The sequence below is a fragment of the Camarhynchus parvulus genome, chromosome 11 (assembly GCF_901933205.1).
Source record: "Camarhynchus parvulus chromosome 11, STF_HiC, whole genome shotgun sequence".
NCBI lineage: Eukaryota > Metazoa > Chordata > Aves > Passeriformes > Thraupidae > Camarhynchus > Camarhynchus parvulus.
In genome coordinates, this window is record NC_044581.1 from 7670864 (window position 1) to 7690125 (window position 19262).

At 56.7% G+C, this 19262-nt stretch overlaps 3 protein-coding genes and 4 non-coding genes across 8 annotated transcripts in view; 1 reads left to right on the top strand and 6 right to left on the bottom strand.

The window, feature by feature from the left end:
- The first annotated feature begins 1149 nt into the window (after positions 1-1149).
- LOC115907958 (C-factor-like) lies at positions 1150-3467 on the top strand. The gene is made up of 6 exons (XM_030956201.1): positions 1150-1287; positions 1790-1841; positions 2074-2261; positions 2347-2505; positions 2619-2729; positions 3354-3467. Exons 1-6 carry the CDS (start codon positions 1150-1152, stop codon positions 3465-3467), a joined length of 762 nt encoding a protein of 253 aa, XP_030812061.1.
- Positions 3468-4771: 1304 nt separating this feature from the next.
- On the bottom strand, positions 4772-10241 carry IL34 (interleukin 34). Of its 2 annotated transcripts, none has more exons than XM_030956147.1 (7): positions 10185-10241; positions 9052-9392; positions 8856-8959; positions 8497-8574; positions 8236-8409; positions 5254-5392; positions 4772-5153 (listed from the first exon to the last, which is right to left on the bottom strand). In XM_030956147.1, the coding sequence occupies exons 2-7, from the start codon at positions 9092-9094 to the stop codon at positions 5134-5136; spliced, it is 558 nt and encodes a 185-aa protein (XP_030812007.1). In that variant the 5' UTR covers positions 9095-9392; positions 10185-10241; the 3' UTR covers positions 4772-5133. The 2 variants fall into 2 exon arrangements, with proteins under 2 accessions (XP_030812007.1, XP_030812008.1); XM_030956148.1 differs by having other exon boundaries at positions 9052-9233; positions 10185-10237.
- On the bottom strand, positions 5465-5535 carry TRNAG-GCC. Its single transcript has one exon. It is a non-coding gene; the product is annotated as a tRNA-Gly (tRNA).
- Positions 6230-6300, bottom strand: TRNAG-GCC. The gene has a single exon. It is a non-coding gene; the product is annotated as a tRNA-Gly (tRNA).
- Positions 7281-7351, bottom strand: TRNAG-GCC. Its single transcript has one exon. It is a non-coding gene; the product is annotated as a tRNA-Gly (tRNA).
- On the bottom strand, positions 7962-8032 carry TRNAG-GCC. The gene has a single exon. It is a non-coding gene; the product is annotated as a tRNA-Gly (tRNA).
- A 2713-nt stretch (positions 10242-12954) lies between the features above and the next one.
- Positions 12955-19262, bottom strand: part of SF3B3 (splicing factor 3b subunit 3) — a 29062-nt gene continuing 22754 nt past the window's right edge. Inside the window, exons 21-26 of the mRNA XM_030955849.1 lie at positions 18585-18710; positions 17309-17521; positions 16285-16383; positions 15725-15868; positions 14870-14974; positions 12955-13866 (exon numbers count right to left, since the gene is read on the bottom strand). Of these exons, the coding sequence (XP_030811709.1) occupies positions 13726-13866; positions 14870-14974; positions 15725-15868; positions 16285-16383; positions 17309-17521; positions 18585-18710 (828 nt within the window). The 3' untranslated portion in view covers positions 12955-13725. The remainder of the gene's footprint in view (positions 13867-14869; positions 14975-15724; positions 15869-16284; positions 16384-17308; positions 17522-18584; positions 18711-19262) is intronic.

Genomic DNA, 19262 nt, shown 5'->3' on the forward strand with positions numbered 1-19262 from the left:
GGGGGTGCAGGGGGGGGAAGAAGAAGCGGGGGACATGTGAGAGGGTGGGGGGCTGGGGGTAGAGGCACTGCAGTCCCCTCTGTCTTGGGGGGGACACCAGGGGGCAGGGACTGAGGATGCTGAACCTCCACTTTGCCCCCCCTCACAAGGATCACTTGGGACCCCCTGCAAACCCCCTCACCCTCGCTCAGCACCCCCAGACCCTGTGCAGGGTCTGCTCAGAGGGGGCTCCAGGCACAGGAGGTTTGACTCAGCCCCCCCAAGCAAAGCAGCTTTCTGCCGGCGGCTGGAGGAAAGCACAACCCCGGCCCCGCTGTACATAGGCCCTGCCCCCTGCTGTCTGTCGCATCGCAGCCCCCCTGCCCTCCCCCTTAGGAATAACAATTTAGTTCTCCCCCTTTCCCCTTCTCCTGCCCAGAACCGCTGAGGCCAAGTGACAAATGTTTGGGTTTGAGGGGGGGTCTCTTATTTTGTACAGAAAACAAAAATTCTTTGGAAAAGAAAAAAAAACTGACCTGTCTTTCGACTGAAGTAACTTTTCTGGTGCTGTTGTTAACTTGGTCCTTATTCTTTTCTTTTTTTTTTTAATTTATTTTTCCCCCTGGTGTTCCCGCCTCTGCCGCCGCTTCCCCTGTCCCTGTCCCTCTGCCACGTTTCTTTTTCTCTCTTTCATTCCGTCTTTTCTTTTAATTTTTTTTTTCTGGTGGTAATTCCCCTCTTTCCCCCCCTCCCCCGTTTTCCATAGTCACTGCTACAAGTAACGAATGCACTGTGAAGATTCCAGTATTAATAAAGGTTGTACTGTAATTAATAGCCTTGCCTGTGCTCCTATGGATTTTCTCTGGGGTCACCCCAATCATGGGGAACAGGTGAGAAGGTACCATCACCCCTTTGGGGTTCCCATGGGTTGAGGGGGGTGGGTGTTTTGGGGTATGAGGAGTGCAACACCCCCATGGTCAAGGCGATGGGTGACCCTGGCATGCAGAAGAACATCCTGCTGCCCCATGCCCTCCAGAAGAGGGGGTGCAGGCGGTGCCCCCCGGCTCCACCCATCCCAGCAGCACCCGCAGCGGTGCCGCCTCCCGGGTTATCGAGGCCGATTGCCAAATCCCGCTGGGGCAGCGCAGCCGGCTGTGCAGAGCGGCGGGGATGGAGGGGCTCAGCGTGGGCAGTGTCCTGCTGACCGGCTGCGATGCGGGGCTGGGCCTGGGGCTGCTGAAGGGCTTGCTGGAGCAGCCCAGCCCACCCCGGCACATCTTCGCTGCTTGCCTGGACCCCCAGGGCAAGGTAGGGAAGGCACCGGCGCGGGGCCGGGGGGACAGGAGGGAAATCAGCTCTGGGATGGGTGCCTGGGGATGCCACAGTCCCACCTGAAATTGGGATGCTGAGTGTCAGCATCCTGAACGGTGAATGGTGTGGAAAAAGACGTGTAAATATCTATAAACCAAAAATACACATATATGTATTAAATACTAAAAATACCTATGTGTGTATTAAATATGTAAGTATTTATTTTGAGTCTCCTGGTGCAGGTGTGTGCATGATGGGGGTTGCAGGGGGGTTGCTGGCAGCCCCTGTGCCCGGGGCATCGCTGCGGGAGCTTTGAAGCTGCCGCGCTCAGCCGGGCACGGAGGAGGAGCAGCGACCCGCCCCAAATCGCTGCCCCTGGATCTTGTTGTAGCCTGTCAGCTGTGACATGAGGGGTCACCCTCTTCCCAGCCCGGCACGGTGCAGCCCCCCCCTTCCATGAGCTTCCCCGTGTGACCCCTCCCCCGTTTCCTCCACCTAGGCTGTTAACGAGGTGGCTTTGGGCTTTCCCAACGTCAGGATCTTGCCTCTAGGTAAGTGCTGGGGCGGGAAAGGGATAAAGCTTCTCAGGATTTAATTGCAACCGTGGGTGGCTCCAGGAAATGCCACCAAGCAGGTGGGTCCCCCGGTTTGGCTTAGCTGAACCAGGTCACCGATGGGACCAGGAGGATGCTCCGTTTAGGAGTTGCCTCCCGCCACGTCCTACAGCATCTTGCCAGGATCATGGCCACCAGCCTGTCCCCAAACCTTCTTGTCCCCTTGCAGATGTGACAGACCCCAACAGCATCAAGGCAGCAGTGAGGAAGGTGCAGGCAGAGGTGGGCAGTGCTGGCCTCAACCTCCTGATCAACAACAGCGGCACCACGCGCCGCAGCACCTTGGCCACCGAGACAGCCGAGAACATGAGCCTCGTCTACACCACCAACACCATCGGGCCCCTGCAGACCAGCCAGGTGAGGAGGACACTGCAACCCCTGCCCCAAACACGGGGAACAGGGAGGAGGAGGATGGTGATGCCTGAGGTCCCATCCCCTGCAGGCCTTCCTGCCCCTGCTGAAGGAGGCAGCTGAGGCCGAAGGGCAGCGGGAGATGAGCTGCAGCAGAGCTGCCATCGTCAACATCTCCAGCATCCTGGGCTCCATCGAGGTCGCAGAGGCCTGGCAGGAGAGGCAGGACATCTGCTACCGCTGCAGCAAGGTACTGCCCCTGGGGCATGGGGAGGAATTTGGGGTCATCTCCTCAGGGGTTCCCCCTGCACTGGCCCTGGCATTGCCAGACCATGATGGTGAGGGGGGGATTTGTCCTCCCAGGCTGCTCTGAACATGCTCACCAAGTGCCTGGCCCTGGAGTACGGGAGCAGCGGGATCCTCTGCGTGTCTGTGGATCCTGGACATGTGACACCTCCCTTGGAACAGGGCATGGTGAGTGATGGGAGGTGCATGGAGTCCCAGCTCAGCAAGGTCCCACGGGTATCCTGGGGATTCCTGGGGGCATCCTTTCACAGGAGCATCGCTTCCCAAGGCCATCCCTTCCCATGAACATCCCTTCTCAGAGTCATCCTTTCACAAAGAAATCCCTTCCCAGAAACACTCCTTCCCACAGACATCCCTTCCCATGGATATCCCTTCCCTGGGCACCCACATCTGTGCAGTGCCTTGGTCCTACAGTGGCTGTGCCACCACAGCAAAAGGACAGTTCCAAGGGCTCCCCCCAACCATCCAATTTCTTCCCTATTTTTTCATTCCTTTCCCATCCTGATGGTGTGTCAGCAGAGGGCACCCTGGTCCTGCTGTCCCTTACCCTGCTCTGGCTGACAAACGAGTCACTTTTTAATGAGGCGTGAAGAAATTAACCTCCATCCTTACAGCACTGAAATGAGGGACAATAAATTTGTGCAAAGCCACATCCCTTGGCTGCTGGAGCATCTCCAACTGCTCCCAAACCAATGCAGCCAGAGCTGGCATTCCACCATGCCAGGGGTGGGAATTGGGGGTGTTGGGGTGGAGAATCTTGGCTCACATGTCCCTTGCCCCTGGGTGTGCCAGGGCCCGGTGACGCTGGAGGAGAGCGTGCAGGGCGTCCTGAAGCTGCTGGCCCAGCTCTCAGCCACCAACAACGGCACCTTCTGGGACTGGAGAGGGCAGAGGCTGCCCTGGTGAGAGCAGCATCTGCCCACCAAGCTTAAATAATTAATTAAAGTGAATTAATTGCCATTTCCAGGCTCACTCTGATTCGGGCAGGGAGGGGTGCAGGAGGGGCCAGGAGAAGCCCCTGGCTATCCTCACTCCAGGGCCACAGGCCATACTGCTTATGGGGACATCCCAGAGAGCCCCCAAACTCAGCCCCTGTCCTGCTGAGCCTGCCCACCCCAAAACCAGCTGGCCCTTCCATGCCCACCCCAAAGATGCTGCCAGGCGTTCTTGCTGGTTCAAGGCCAGCAAAGGTTCTTCCTGTTCCAGCAGCTGGGGGTTTCACAGCAGGACATCTCCCAAGTCTCAGCACATGCCTAAAGACATTTTTTGAGACCTGGGCAGGGCGTCCTGGGCTGACCTTCCCTGAATCCATCCCTCATGGTACACCAGGAGGTACTGTCAACAGGCTCCCATTCTCAATCCTGTGAGTGCTTTCCTGTAGAGGCTCTCAGCTGTCATTTTGTCCATCTTTTCTCAAAAGAGGGATCAGAAGAAAACACACAATATCTCAAGTGGGCTGGACACAGAGCCCATTGCTGTGGGGATGCTCTGGGAAGCTTGGCAGGGGTCATTCTGCAGGCACAGCTTCAGGTTCCCCGCGGTGGAGGAGGATGAAGGATCATTCCCACGTTTGACATGAGGGAGTGGGAGCTTGGGGCTCAGCCCCAGGTGGCTCCCGGGACCACACAGGGACTCAGCTAAAGCCAGCAGGGATGGGACAGAGGGTCCCTCTAGTTAAAGCTCTTATCAAGCAGTGGATCTACTGGTGGTTTTATATGAGCTCTGTGGGCTTTATATGAGCTCTGTGTGGGCTTCATATAAATAGGAATCATCACTAGGCATGAAGGGAGGAGGAAAAGGAGGAGGAGGAGGAGAAGGAAGACGTTCCTCCACTCATGCTGCAGTGCCCATTGACTCATGAGCTGAAGCCATGAATACACCAATTAAGGTCTCTAATAGCTGATGAAGGTAATTAACTAAGCTGTGAAAGGGGGAGGCAGCCAGGCAGCCCCAGGGCCTCCAGTGTGCCACCACCAAGCACAACAAACAAATCCAGATGTTTCCTTGCTGGGGAAGCAGCCGGGCTGACTGGCAGGGGTCCCTTTGTCAGAGCGAGTCCCCCACAGCAGTGAGGGAGGTGCTGACACCCCAAAAGAGGAGGCAGTGGAGGCAGTGGGGTTCTCTTTGCTGGTCCTTTATTTCGGGTAAGGCTGGAGGCTCCCAGGACCCAGTCAGAAGCTGAGCTGCAATGCTACAGAATTAACTGGTGTTTAATCAAAGCTGAGGAAAAGATACAAATGGAGAGAAACAGGGTGATGCCCTCACCTGCCCTGTGGGCAGGGAGGGCTTGTGTCCCCCCAACAGCTGCCTGCCACAGGGGGCTGTGTCTGAGCCCACACCCATGCGAAGGGTGGCAGACATTTCGGATGGACGAGATCCCACAGCCATAAACAGTCCCACAGCTCTGGAAACGGTTGTGTTTGGTCCTGGAAGGAGTGGCATTTGTCCCACCTTTGCAGCTTCCTTGGGAACCCACCATGGGGCTCTGGGAGGAGCAGAGCAGAGGCAGCATCCAAGGCTCCAGGGCAAGGAGGTGTCCAGTGAGGGGTGGAGTGAGGCGTCTTCCACAGTGTTAGGTGGATTCCCACCGACCTGAACAGAGGGAACAGGTTCCATGGTGTGGGACAGGGCGCCCCTGTGTGGCACCTGCGTTCCCCGAGGTCGAGCCCCCACACCCTGACCCCCAACTCACAGGGCACCCCGTAGAGCATCCTCATGACCTTGAGGCAGTTGTCCAGCAGTGCCTTGGGGCGCACAGCCTTGCTCCGGCTCTCAGCGCCCGCGCTGTGGATCAGCTTCACCAGGTCGGCCACCACAGTTTCCACGTCTGTCTGCAGTGACAGATCACCAGGATGTCACCAAGGTCCCCCAGGGGACAGCAGGGTGCAAAAGGATACAGCTGTTGCATTGGCCGGGAATCGAACCCGGGCCTCCCGCGTGGCAGGCGAGAATTCTACCACTGAACCACCAATGCCAGATGTGCGCAACTCCCCAGCCCTCCCCCACACTCCCAAACCCGGCGGGCCGGATGGGAGCACCAGGGACAGGCCCTGCCACCCCTGAACACCCTCACTCATCACCCCAGCACAGCTCTCAGAGCGCAGCTCCAGACCATGGCAGCGCCTCCTCCCGCTGCCTCCCAGCACCTGCAGCAAGGAGCCCATCACAACATCTACACCTTCTCAGCAGCCCTCACTCTTAACCCTCCCATGAACACAACACTGCAAAGCTCCCTTTCTCCACGGAGAGGCTGCACAGCCTGCCCCGTGCCACAGAACAACCCAGCCACACTTCGGCTTCGCATTGGTGACCCAGCCGTGACAGGCCACCCACATCCAGCACACAAACACAGCCCCCTCTTGGGTGTGGCAGCACCCCCCAGACCCGAGCAGGCCTGCTTGCCCTGGGCCTCATTGTCACCGAGCCAAAGACCCTTGTCACTGCCACCAAAGCAGAAACCCTCACTGTCACTGAGCCATGCACCCCCTGTGCCACCAAGTCCCTGGGGATCACCAAAGCGCCCTGGCTTTCTTCCACCGACAATGACACTCCTGACATCTGCACAGGGGGAAAGAAGGATGTGCCAGAGAGGTGTGTAACTCCTCCAGGTATCCAGGGGAACCCCCATGGTCCCCCCAGAGACACAGGGTGCCAAAAAATGCAACTGTTGCATTGGCCGGGAATCGAACCCGGGCCTCCCGCGTGGCAGGCGAGAATTCTACCACTGAACCACCAATGCCAGATGTGCAGTAGGTCTGAACCCTCCCCACACGACCCCAAAATCCCAAATCCAGCAGAGTGGATGCAAGGAGGGCAGGCACTGCCGGCTGTGAGCACACCACACACACAGACACACACGGGGGGCTCCCCAGCACTCAGCTCTGATACCGACCGAGGCCCCAGCCCAGGGCAGCGCCTCTTCTGCTGCCCCACCAGTAAGGAGGGATTGTCAGCAGCCCCCACTGTTAACCCTCTCATGACACAACCCAGCAAAGCTCGCTCTCTCCACGGAGGGGCTGCACAGCATGCCCGTGGCACACAACAACCCAGCCACACTTTGGCTTCGCATTGGTGACCCAGCTGTGGCAGGCCACCCACATCCAGCTCCCAAACACCTCTGCCTTGGGGTGCAGCAGCACCTCCCAGCCACAAGCAACCCATAGCTGCATGGAGCCCAAGTCAGGTGGAGGGGCTGGGGGCTGCAGAGTTGAAAGTCAGGACACTGGGCTGCACTGATGAGGAACCAAACCCTGGCTTTTGAGGGGGAGCACAATAATTGTCCCACTGAACCACATATGCCAGATGTGGAGCTGCCCACAGCCGCCATTTGCCTCCATGGCCTGGGCACCCTTGACACGAACCAGCCCCTCCCACTGCCCCTGAGCCCGGGACCTTCACTGCCATTGCCACAGCACCCTTTGCTGTCATTGAGCCAGTGTCCCTCCCTGCCACCCAGCCGAGCTGGTCATTCACCAAACCATCCCCTCTTACTGCTCCCCGGTGCCACCGAGCCAAGGACGCTCACTGCAGGCAGAGCTGCTGCTGCCACCTGGGGCCTGAGCACCCACACAAACTGCAGAGTCGACCCCGAGGGAAGATGCAGAGGGAGCAACCTCAACAGAGATGCCCAAGGGAGCACCCACGGGAGGATCTCTGCACTCTACCATGGGCACCCTGGCAGCCGCACAAGGATAGCAGGGTGCAAAAGGATACAGCTGTTGCATTGGCCGGGAATCGAACCCGGGCCTCCCGCGTGGCAGGCGAGAATTCTACCACTGAACCACCAATGCCAGATGTGCGCAACTCCCCAGCCCTCCCCCACACTCCCAAACCCGGCGGGCCGGATGGGAGCACCAGGGACAGGCCCTGCCACCCCTGAACACCCTCACTCATCACCCCAGCACAGCTCTCAGAGCGCAGCTCCAGACCATGGCAGCGCCTCCTCCCGCTGCCTCCCAGCACCTGCAGCAAGGAGCCCATCACAACATCTACACCTTCTCAGCAGCCCTCACTCTTAACCCTCCCATGAACACAACACTGCAAAGCTCCCTTTCTCCACGGAGAGGCTGCACAACCTGCCCCGTGCCACAGAACAACCCAGCCACACTTCGGCTTCGCATTGGTGACCCAGCCGTGACAGGCCACCCACATCCAGCACACAAACACAACTGTCTCGGGGTGCAGCAGCTCCATCGAGGCAGCAGAAGTTTAGGCAGAGAGACAGAACCGTCACCGGGAAAACAGGGACGAACTCCTGGGCACCTTCTGCCTGATCCCCCGAAACCTGCGGCCCTGGAGGTGCCACTCCCTGACGGGGAGCGGCGTACGTGACAGTCCCGTTCTCCCCTGCCCAGGTCAGCAGGAGGGATGGGTTGAAGGCAAGAAAAAGGATATAGCTGTTGCATTGGCCGGGAATCGAACCCGGGCCTCCCGCGTGGCAGGCGAGAATTCTACCACTGAACCACCAATGCCAGATGTGCAGTGTGGTTGAGGCACTGCCCCACGGCCCAGCACCCCAGCCCCAATTTCTGTCCTTGCACTCTGTTCCTGTCAGCCCTCATAGATCCCACACGCAGGGAAAACCTCCATGCCCGTGTTGTCCCTTCCTGGGGGGCTCGTGCGTGTCCTCCCAACACAGGAGCACGAGACGTGGGGTGCCAGGGGGAATCCTCACCTGCCTGTACTTGCTGTACTCCTTGCCCAGGGCATCAAAGAGCTGGCAGAGCTCCTGGGTGTACTTCCAGGATGGGTGCTTCTCTGGCAGCACCTCACGGATCCGCAGCACGGCCTGGGAGCTGACATGGAACCAGAGGTACCGCAGAGCTGCCTCTGACACCGTCCCGTTGCGCTGGAGGGCAAGAGGGTGAGAGCCGTGCAGCCCCCGTGGGTCCCTGGAGCGCTCCCATCATGGGACTCTCCCCTGCCACCCTCTTACCAGGCGGGTGATGTTGGATGGCCTCAGCACCTCTTCGTATTGGACCTGGACTGTGTAGTCGATGGGAAAGTAATGTTTCTGGAAAGGCAAGGAAGAGCATGGGGGCTGGCAAGGGGCAAAGTAAGGGCACACCCTTGCCAGCCTTATGACACCAGGGAGCTGGTGCAAAAGCCCTTTGATGTGGTCAGCCCCCAGCAGAAGTAGTCCTGGGCACAATTTGGCATAAATCGTCCCTGGTAAAAAACACAGCACCCAGCCACTGTAGAGCATTGGGTGCTGCCCCCCACCCATGAACCCCCTGGAGCAAATTGGGGCCCTGCAATGCCAGGTGTCCCCCCACCTCCCAAAGCTGGGGTTACCATGTACTGCAGGCGCATCTCATACTGCAGCTTGTCCTGGAGCAGGCGGGTGAGCTCACATTCGCTCGGCGCTGCAGCCTCCAGCCCCAGCACAGCCAGGACACCTGGGCAGCCAAAGCCAGTGGCATCAGCCCCCTCAGGGACACCCACTGAGGGCACTTCTGAGGCCACCCCCCCGTCCCCCAGCTGTACTCACATAGGACGGCAGCGTAGCCCTGCTGCATGTTGATGGTGGCCATCAGTGGAGCCCCAGGCTGTGCCTACATGGCTGGGGCTCACCGGGAGCCTCCAGGGCAGTGGCGTGGATGGTGTGGGGACAAGGGACAGGTGTAGGCTCCGGGCACTGGCTGCTCTCCGGTAGCCGCGGGCAGTTGTTCCCTGCCATGGATGGGGGGTTAGTCCCCCTTCCTGGCAGTCCCCGCTGGCTTCTCCTCTCCAGCTGGTGGCAGGGAGGCAGCAGGTCCGGGGCCGTCACAGGGTGTTGGCAGGGATGTGTTTGCAAGGGTGCAGGAGCACCCCCAGACTGCAAGAGGGAATCTGGGGGAAGAGAGCCCCGGCTGCAGCCCCAGGGCAGGCAGGGGCCCAGGCTGCAGCCCCCAGGCAGGACATCCGCTCCGAGCCCCGGGGGCCACGGGGAAGGGACAGCCCCGCGTGAGCCTCGGGTGGCCGTGGAGCCGTGTATGTCTCCGTCCCGCTTGGGGCAGGGCTACCAGGGCTTCCCTGATGACACCCTCAGGGGATTTCCAGGGAAGGAGGGGGAACAATCCAGCCCCGTTATCCCAGAGGTGACTGTCCGGCCTCAGCCGAGGAACGCTGGGGGACCGGGCTGGTGAAATGGCCAAGCCACCGCATGCTGGGACCCCGCACAGGGGTGTCATGTCCCTACAGCCCTGCGAAGGGGGCTCTGCCATGCCCCCGCGCTGTGGAAGGAGACCATAGCATGTCCTCGTGCCACATGTCCCACAGCGTGTCCCCTTGCGAAGGAGGGTGTGTTGTGTCCATGTGCTGTCCATCCCAGCACAGAAGTGGCCCCATCCGCGTCCCCACGCCACGTCCCGGGGCCAGGGGGCCACGCTGTGTCCCCACGCGATGCCATGTCCCGAGGGAAAGCAGCCGTGCCCTGTACCGTGCCGTGCCCCCGCGCGAAGGCGCCGTGCGGTGTCCCAGCGCAGAGTGCCACCCACAATCCCCAGTGCCGTGTCCCTGCCGCGCGTCCCCAGGCAGACGCGGCCGGCTCGCGGGGTGCGTGTGCCCCGTGCCCGTCCCCAAGCGGGGCCGTGCCTGCCCGGCCGCCCCCCGCGCCCCCCGCGCGCGGCTCCGCGGACCCACCTGGCGCGGGACGCGTCCACCCGCGGGCGGCGGCGGCGGCGGGGCCGTGCCCGCGCTTCCCGGGAGGCGGGCGGGGGGCGGCGGCGCGGGGAGCGGGCGGGGCGGCGGCCGGGGCCGGGCGGGGAGCGGGGACCGAGCGACCGCCCCGCACGGCCCGGGGAGAGTCCGGCCCCGCTCCGCCGCGGGCGCTCCGCCAGCCCAGCCGGGGGGGTGTCCTCAGGGTACGCAGGTAGCCCAGGCTGGGGTGTCCCCAGCGTGCTTGGCTACCCTCGTGGGTATCTCCCCGCTCCTCGGGGTGCTTTGCTGCCCCAGCTGGGTGTCCCCCGGGTACTCGGCTCCGCCAGCTGGGTGTCCCCAGCGTGCTTGGCTGACCCTCGAGAGTATCTCCCCCTGTTCCACGCAGGTGTCCCCGGGATGCTCAGCTGCTCGGTTCACCTGGCCAAGGTACCCCCAGTGTGCTCAGCTCATCCAGCTGAGCTTCCCCAGGGTATTTGGCTCATCCTGCTGGGTCCCTCCCTGCTCCTCGGGGTACTTTGCTGCACCACACCCTGCGTGCTGGTCTATGGTGAATGCCTCCTCCACTCCTTAGGGTGCTGAGCCGTCCCTGCAGGGTGTCCACCCAACCCAGTCAGGTGCCACATAGCCCCTGGGGTGCCCAGCTGACTACTCTGCACAGCCCTAGGCTCCCCTGGGTGCTCTCCTCTGCCAGCACTGGCACCTCCAGGGTGCTGGGCTTTCCTGGCAGGGTGACCCAGGACACTTTCTGGGCTGAGCACCCATGGCCACCTTTTGGGGCGATCGAAGTGGGAGTCAGCCCAGTGCCTTCCAGGATGTGCCCGGGGAAGGGCTGCACTGCAGCACTAATCTCTGAGGTATTCTAAGCTGGCTCCAGGCCAGCAGGACTCTGCTCCCTCTGACCCAAGCCCACATCATCCTCTCAGGATGCTTCAGGGCTGAGCTCCTGCCAGAAGCAGGGGCCAAGGGACGTGGGACATTGTCCTCCCCCCCATCATCCTGAAGCGCCCGTTGGAAGAGCCACTGTGTCTGTGCTCAGGGCTGCTGAGCATCCAAAGGGTCAGCAAGAAAATCGGCTATCAAAGAGTGGGTCAGTGCTCCCAGGGAAACGCGTGGGAAGGAATGCACTTCTGCCTGTGAGAGCGCACTGGGATTCCCCTGGCATGCAGTCAGGGCCACTGCCGTGCTCCTGCCAAGCTTCCCCTGGCCCTGGCCAGTCTCAGGCACGGCCCTTGCCTCCCTCGCCGCACTCGTCGGGGCCAAGATGCTCAGCTCTGAGCAGGGAAGGAGCCGCTCCAGCTCCTCACTCAGGTGTCCGCAGGGATTTTGCCCGCAGCTGCTGCAGTCGCTGGAGGAAGCCATTTAACAGCATTCCCTGCCCACGTATTCATCAGCCTGGCAGCCGGGATGGGGCGAGGAAGAGAAGGGAGAGCGCGGAACTGCGCAGCACCGTGCTGGGGGCGGTGTGCTCTCCCTGGCTGCTCCGTGGCTGGAAATCAGTGCTGGAAATCAGTGCTGGGATGAGCCCAAGGCAAACAGCTTCCCGTGCACAGCCCCGGGAGCTCTGCGCCCACACGGCGGCAGGACCCCGATCCCCTGCAGCTGCAGGAGGGAGCTCACTCTGAAACTTTCCTTGTCCCAGTGAAGGGGAGCTGGGGGCTCAGGCAGCTCCCCACAAGCCCCCAGCTCCTTATGGCTAGGAATGGGTCCCCCCCAGGCCTTGCCTTTTACTGGAGGCAGGTTATTTACCAGGCACAGCCGAGCAAGTAAAACCCTGTGCCTGGAACCAGTTTGGGAACATCTCGGGACACGCCCCCCCCCCCCTTAGCTTTCACTTTCAGGACACCAGCATGACAAATACCAAGGGCCACTGGAGCACTGCTGGAAGTGCCCTCTGATCCAAAGCATCACTCCCTCAGGGAGGACAGGGAGCCACTTTATGGCAAGCCAGAAGCTGGACCCCACTAAGCTCAGCTCCCCTTTGCCCCTTCCTTGATGCAGCCGCCCCCACTGAGGTCAGGAAAGGGAGCACAAAGCCCTTTGCTCTGCCAGCACGGGTGGGGCTGGCAGAGCCAAAGGGTGCAGTCCAGGGTTGTAAGCCCCTGCCAATGCAGGCCTGCGAGGTTGAAACAAGGCAGGAGGGGAGAGGAGGGTGCAAAGGACAGAGCAGGAGGGTGTGTTTGCCCTCACCCCACACAGTACGTGCACCAGAGAATGTGAAAGCTGTTCTAAGGAAACACAGGTATCAGGGGCCACCTAAGGGCCACCTGTCTCTCCAAGCCCAAGTGAGGAGCAGCATCCTTACCGGGATGTCACTGGCGATCACTGTCCCCACCCGCAGGAAGCAGGGAGTAACCCAGCAGAGCCAGGAAGCACTTGCTGCGAGGATACACTCCAACTGGGAGCCTCTGCAGCCAGTTACCAAGCCTCTGGGACAAGGACCTTTCCCCAGTCCTCCTGGCAGCCAGCTGCTCCTCCCAGGGCTGCAGCTGCTATGCTGGGCAACAATGTGCAGCCATGCTCTGGAACGGCTGCAAAAGTGACTCTTTCCTCTCTCCACAGCCTGCTTTGTGTGTGTCCCAGGGCAAACCAAGCAGCAGGGCACCAGCTCCAGGCAGGGCAGGGGGGCAGCGAGGGGCCTGCAGGAGCACAGGGGCTCAGGGTGTGCACATTTCTGAATTCCTCCTCCTCCCCTCCTGCTCCCACCAGGTCAGCAGCAGCTGCCACAAAGGAGAAGAGCCCCAGCGCCAGGGTAGTGAAAAAACAGGCTTTTATTCTTCATGTGCTGCTCGCAGTCACAGCTTGGAGACACTCTCTTGCCAAAGTTATTATGAAACAAATCAAGTCCCAGACTCAGGCCTCGCTCTTCCCCACCCCCAAGAGAGTCAACATTGTACAAAACTCTATTTACAGGGAAAACAGTCAGAAATGGCGAGTCCAAAAAACCCCCTTGCAATTCAGAAGAAAACGTTCAAGACAAGTGTGACAGTTACACCCTCCACAGCCAGCTTCCCATTGGCTGCTCCCTGGACTACTGTAAGCCCAGAGCAGCTCACCACTGGCTACCAAAAGAGGAGCCTGGTAATCCTGAATCATGCCACAGCTCTTTCCTAAAACGCTTTCCTAAAATGGGGAAATCACAAACCCCACTTGGCCCAACGAAGACTCAGATGGATCTGCCCTACAGAACTTTCAGCAAGACCCCATGGGACTCCCCAATCCAAAAGCGAGGACAAGGAGATGGGGCTGAGGGTCAGCTGGAGGCCCTGCTTGGGCACTTCCCAAGAGAGAACTGCTCTGGCCAGAACCGGGAATGTCAGGAGCCTTCACACAGTTAGCGGGATGTGCTGGGAAACCTAATAGCTGATACTGTATTTACTGGAGTCACGTTACTTTGAAACACAAACCAAGAGGACCAAACCAATATTTGAAAAGGGGGGAAAAAAAGCACACATTCCTCCTCCTGATGGTGCTTGGAAGAGCACCCAGAGGAGCCACGAGCATTTCTGCCCCTGCCAGCTGCCACTCAGAACGCGTAGCGCGTGCGGATGTCCTCCAGCTTCTTGGACACCTCGGGTGGGGTCCGGTCCAGCTCCTCGGCCACATTCTTCTGTTTGTTAGGCTCCATGGAGTTGAACTGCTCACACAGGTCCCCATCAATCACGTTCTGGAGGGGCAAGGAGGAGAGAACTGAATCGAAACCACACAGAGGCACTGAACCCTGCCTAAACAGGGAAAAATGGCCACAAACAGTTTGTTCCCAGGAGTTTCTTAATCCTGTCCTGGAAACAAGACCATGCCTGGTGACCTCATCTGCTGAATAGCATCACATTAATTACTGGCCAGCTTGATTAACGAAACAGAAACCCAAAAGGCCTGGGTGCAGCTGAAGAATCACAGAAGGGAAAGGAAGAGAGACCCGCTGGGTTTGACCCCTGCACTGGGAAGGCTGGGGGAGGCTGTGAGTGATGACAAAGGCAGCTTCGATCAAATGGGAGCGATCTTTGAGGCTGTGTATGTGGAAATCAGCCTCAAGCTCAGAGACCACCACCACACTCCACTCCTAGAGAGTTTCATCTGCTGGAGCAGTATTCTGACTGACTCCAGACTCATTACTCTGGTAGTAGCTACCACTGGGATCCATCTGATCGGAGCATTTAGCAGTTCACAGCTTCTAACAGTTCCTCAAAAGCAGAAATAGGAAGGAACAGCTGTTTCTGAACTTGGATTTTCCTTTACAGTGGTGGTGGAAAAAACATAATCCAGGGCAGCACTCAGTTTGATCCAGCCACACCAACAGCTATGTAATGCTGCTTCTCCTAGTGGAAAATGGAGATGCTGTGGGAAGTAGAGAAGTGCAGCTACAGCACCTCTGGGCTTGGGTCTCAGGATCAATCCTCGGGAGGCTCATTACAGGAGTCAAGAAACCAAAACAGACATGTATTAAGTGTAAGTACTGTTCTCCTAACAGACTGCTGCTCAAGAGCCAACTACCACAGGCACCACACAAGCCATTACTGGCAGTGCCTCAGTTCTTCCTACTAAACAGCAAGCTTGCCTTGTACACGACAATAACCTTGCCTTGCTTCTGCCAGCCTCAAGGCAGCTCTGTGCCCCAAAGCAACTCTCTGCACCCCATGCCCAGGTGATCCCACGTGCTCAGGGCTCACCTTCACTGGGAAGTAGTAGGAGCGGAAACTGAGATGGTCCCGTCCACAGAGAGGAGGGTGCTCAGACCGTAAGTGCATTTCCACATGCTGGAAGAAGTCGTGATCCTGCAGAGATAAAGGATTGATAAGAGAACAGTTTGGTACACATCAGTGCTGCCAGCAATGCAAGACAACACCCATTAGAAGGTGCTCCTGCACTGGCTGAAACACTGTCATTACACGGCCATTTGGGGCTGGACAAGATGATCTTTGAATGTCCCTTCCAATCCAAACCATTCTGTGAGTAACAGACTCTGCCAGAGCAGCCCTGCACATGGCAGCCAAAGTCACAGCTACCCCCTCACCACATCTACCTGGAAAGCACCCACAGCAGAGTTAGGCAGCCACCCTGGTCCAGATCAGCCTCCCAGGAAATGAGGCATAGAGCAGCTGTGCAGCATGGAGCTGCAGCTCCAACAGGGAATGTCTTGCCATCCACTGCTCCAAGAGGCCACAGCAAAGAGAGAACAGAGTACCATCCTCAGGACTTGAAACATCACTGCCTGACCAACACGCTACACAAAGCATGCCAAAGGACTCCTCCCTCCTCAGACACTGAATCACCCAAAGCTCCTTGAAAGCACAAACATACAGAACAACAGTGCAACAAGGAATGCTCTTAACTCTTTACAGAACCAATGCAGAACTCCACAAACTCCTTCTCTTCCCTTCTGCACTGGAGCCACAGGCTCTCCTGTAGCTCAGGTTTTCAGCCACTGTGGAGCCCTCCAGGGAATGCAGCACATTTAATATACTGGCTGTGGATGGGTGCACAAAAAGCAGCAAGACTGCAGCCTGATGCTTGGGCTTGCTTACCTCATGGGAAGTAAAAGGGACCAAGATTCCTATTCCCCCTGATAAGGTTGTATAAACAAGAGATTCAGAGCCTCCTGGAATCAGTGTGGTCTTCTGCAAGGAAAGCACCGTTTCTCCCACGTGATAATTCATAATCACTTCAGCCTGAAAGGCAAGCACAGAAGCATGTTTTTTCTTTAGCTTATATAAAAGCATCAAAGGGCTTGAGAGAGGAAAGCAGAATAAATTCAGCCAACTGCTAGTTCTGAAATGCCTTTCTAGAGAGGAAGTGCCTTCCACCTGTGACCAGATGGCAAAACTCAGCTGGACAAACGGATGCAAGTAATGAGAGAAAGCAGCAAAAGAAAATGAGCTGCTTCCCTCAAACACACCAAATAGGCTTCAGCTGGGATTTCAGAAATTTGGCTTGCAGCAACAGTGAAAACAGATCGCCCACAGCACAGCAGATTGCATAGAAGCAGAACTGCCAATACATCTCCTGGACAACACTGCAAAGGCCTTCACAGAAAAGCAGTGCTTTCTTTTCCTGCAATAACCATGTGCTTCCCACAAAGTATTACCTTCTGCGATGCTCCATTAAGCAGGCCCCTGTCCCAGAGAGCTTTGTTGCCTGTGGGATCCTCATCTACCTCATCATTGGTGTTGGGAGGCAATCTCACCTGTGTTGAAAGAGGAAGGACCGATCAGAAAGCTGCAGAGAAGCAGCACATTATCTCTGGAGAGCCCCTGTGCTGTCTTAAAGGCTGCCTTTGTGGGCTCTGCAAGAACCACTTTATACTTAGAGCAGAATCATCCAGGTGCCTCTCCAAAACAGCCTTTACAGTTATATAACAATTGTGGTAACAAGACCAATAATCCATCACCCAGAAACATGGGCAAGGCCTCACACGCAGCCTCTGCCTGGCCTGGCAATTGCAGATCACCCTGGGAGGTATGGTCAAACTGATCTAAAGGTGGTTTCCACTAAGGAAACAGTTTGATGGATGTGGGGCAGGAAAACTGAAGAGGACTGATTTGTGTGTTTTGGCCAAATCCTGCAGGCGCAGCATCTGACACTTGCTGAACTCTGCACTCCAAAGCACCCAAGCACGCTTCAGAGAGAGATCAAAGCTCTGCCAGAAAGACCATCTATTCTTTCCTCCTCCCTTGCTGAAATCCAGCCAAGTGGGAAAGTGTTGGCTGACAAAGCCAACTGTGAAGAGGAAGTGACAGAGAAAGCTCGATGCCAGCTATGAGGTTTAGTCAGAAAAAGTAAGAGTGATAACCCTGACTCAAGTTCTCATGGGCCCTTTCACAGCAACAATCTTCTTTTCAAGGTTTACTGACAGGAAGTTTTGAGGCAATATAAACACAAATTACTGGCCACCTCATAAATATGTTTATGACCTGTTGATGCTTTAACTTATTTGCTTCATTTAACAAACAGATAAACTGCAGCCCACTATGACAGAGCCACCCCATGAAAACAAGTCAATGGTACAGGGCGTTGTCTCCATGACAGATTCTCATTCTTTTAAGATAAATCATGGATGTTTTAAGGGAAAATATGTCCAAAAAGCCCCGACTTCAGCAAAGCACACTCACCACACAGATGTTACCAAACTTGTCTGCCCCAGCCACAGTGTCGTAATCCAGGAGTGTTGCTGTAGTGACCCACCGGGGGTAAGTGTCATCAGCAAAGATAATGAGCTGGTTCTCATTCCTTTTGTAACGCACCCAGATGAAACTCTCCTGAACATCTGAAACAATCACTCTGTGCCCAATGGTTTGGATCCCACAGATGTAGTTGGCAATGTGCTTTTGAGAGAGAAAGGACAAAACCTCAGTGCTTCACACAGGGAAGTATAACCCTATTCCAACTGAAACACTTTTTTCCTCCATGAACTGCAGCTCACTCACCACTTCCCATCATTTCCTCCAAAAATACCCTTATTTCTGCCATACTACAGTCCCATTTTAAATATACCATCAATACAGGGCAACCTAATATGTACCACATGGCATCCACAGCCTTCTCTGTATGAACACTGTCCAGGGAACAAGTGCTGCTGGTGAGCCCATGATTAGAGATGCCAGGACATCCCTACAAGCAGGCATTGCTTCCATGTCTCCTCACAACCTGGTCATGGAAGGCCAAGAAGGAAAGCTTCAATTTTTCATGTGAGTCATGTTTTAGGGAAAAAACCAAACTAACAAAACCACACAAACCAAAAGAAAAAAAAAAAAGCTTCCCTGCAAGTTCCCAGTCTGTCTGTTAGCTTGCTGGAGTTCTTTTGTTCAGTAATGAGCTGCTGGCACAGGTTCTGCAGCTTGCACGAGAGAGGGAGGAGCAGGCAATTAAGTTAGAAAATCATGCTCTGCAATTTCTTTTCCTAAAGTACCAGAGATGCTCTGCAAGGAGGACCATCTACTTCAAGGAGAAAATCCCCTTTTCAACATTCTGGGGATCTGATGAGGTGGTCATATGCATCCTCCAGCTTCTGATCACCCAAACTAATGAAACATTTCCAGCAATTCTCTTCTCTCTCGCTAAGACCTCTCACATTTGCAGCAGCCAAAGGAACAGTCTGTACAGACCCCTGCACATGGTCAGTAACTGAGCTGGGACAAAAAGGAACTTGCAGAACTACTGTCAGGTGATAAGAAAATGGTGTGTGTACGGGATGCACAGAGCAGCACAACAGTCCAGTCTAGTCCAGCACTCCTCTGGATAGACGCACCCAGCAAGGCAAACACACCGCTCTGATGACCAAACAGACACACTTGGGCTGGAGTAGCAGCTAAACCCCATGTTTCACTCTGGCTGCAAAGTATTACTTGTTCCAAATGGACAGCTCTGCTCAGGAACAGAAGGCAGTACCTTATTCTCACACTTCCGAAGCAGTTTCTTCTTGCCCAGGTCATATACACGCAGGAGCTTCCCAACTCCAATTAACACTCGGCCTTGGAATGGAGCAATGGCTGCAGGGACCTCCTCCACAGGGGTCTAGAGAGGGAAGAGGAAGATTGTGAAATCCTCATCATTAAGAGAGCTAACCTTACATAAACCTTCAGACCAGATTCAGCTAATGATATGGCTGACGTTCACTGGCCTGTATCAAGGCTTCCAATGCAAAAGGCTAACAACAATCCTTGTCTACAGGAGAGGCAACAGGTCAGTCCCTCACAGGCCTTTTGACAGCAGCAGATGTCATACACAGAGATAAGAGAGCCATGGGCACTCACACACAACACACTGCTGGTAGTGCACCCTAACTGAAGTACAGGACTGCTGTAAGAACCCCATACTGGGCAGGCAGCAAAAGAAGGCAAGTGTCTGGTTGCCTCAATTCTTAGTTTTGGTTTACATCCAGAGAAAAACTTTAGACCTTGCCTAAATCTACCCAGGCTGTTTTTAAAGCAAGGCATGAATGTAATCCAGCCACCTGAAACTGCCACCAAAGAAAGTGTTAAATATGAACAACTGCAGCATGTCCACATTTTCAGTAACTCAGGGTTACTGTCTGAAAAATCTCCCACCACTAATCAATCCAAAATG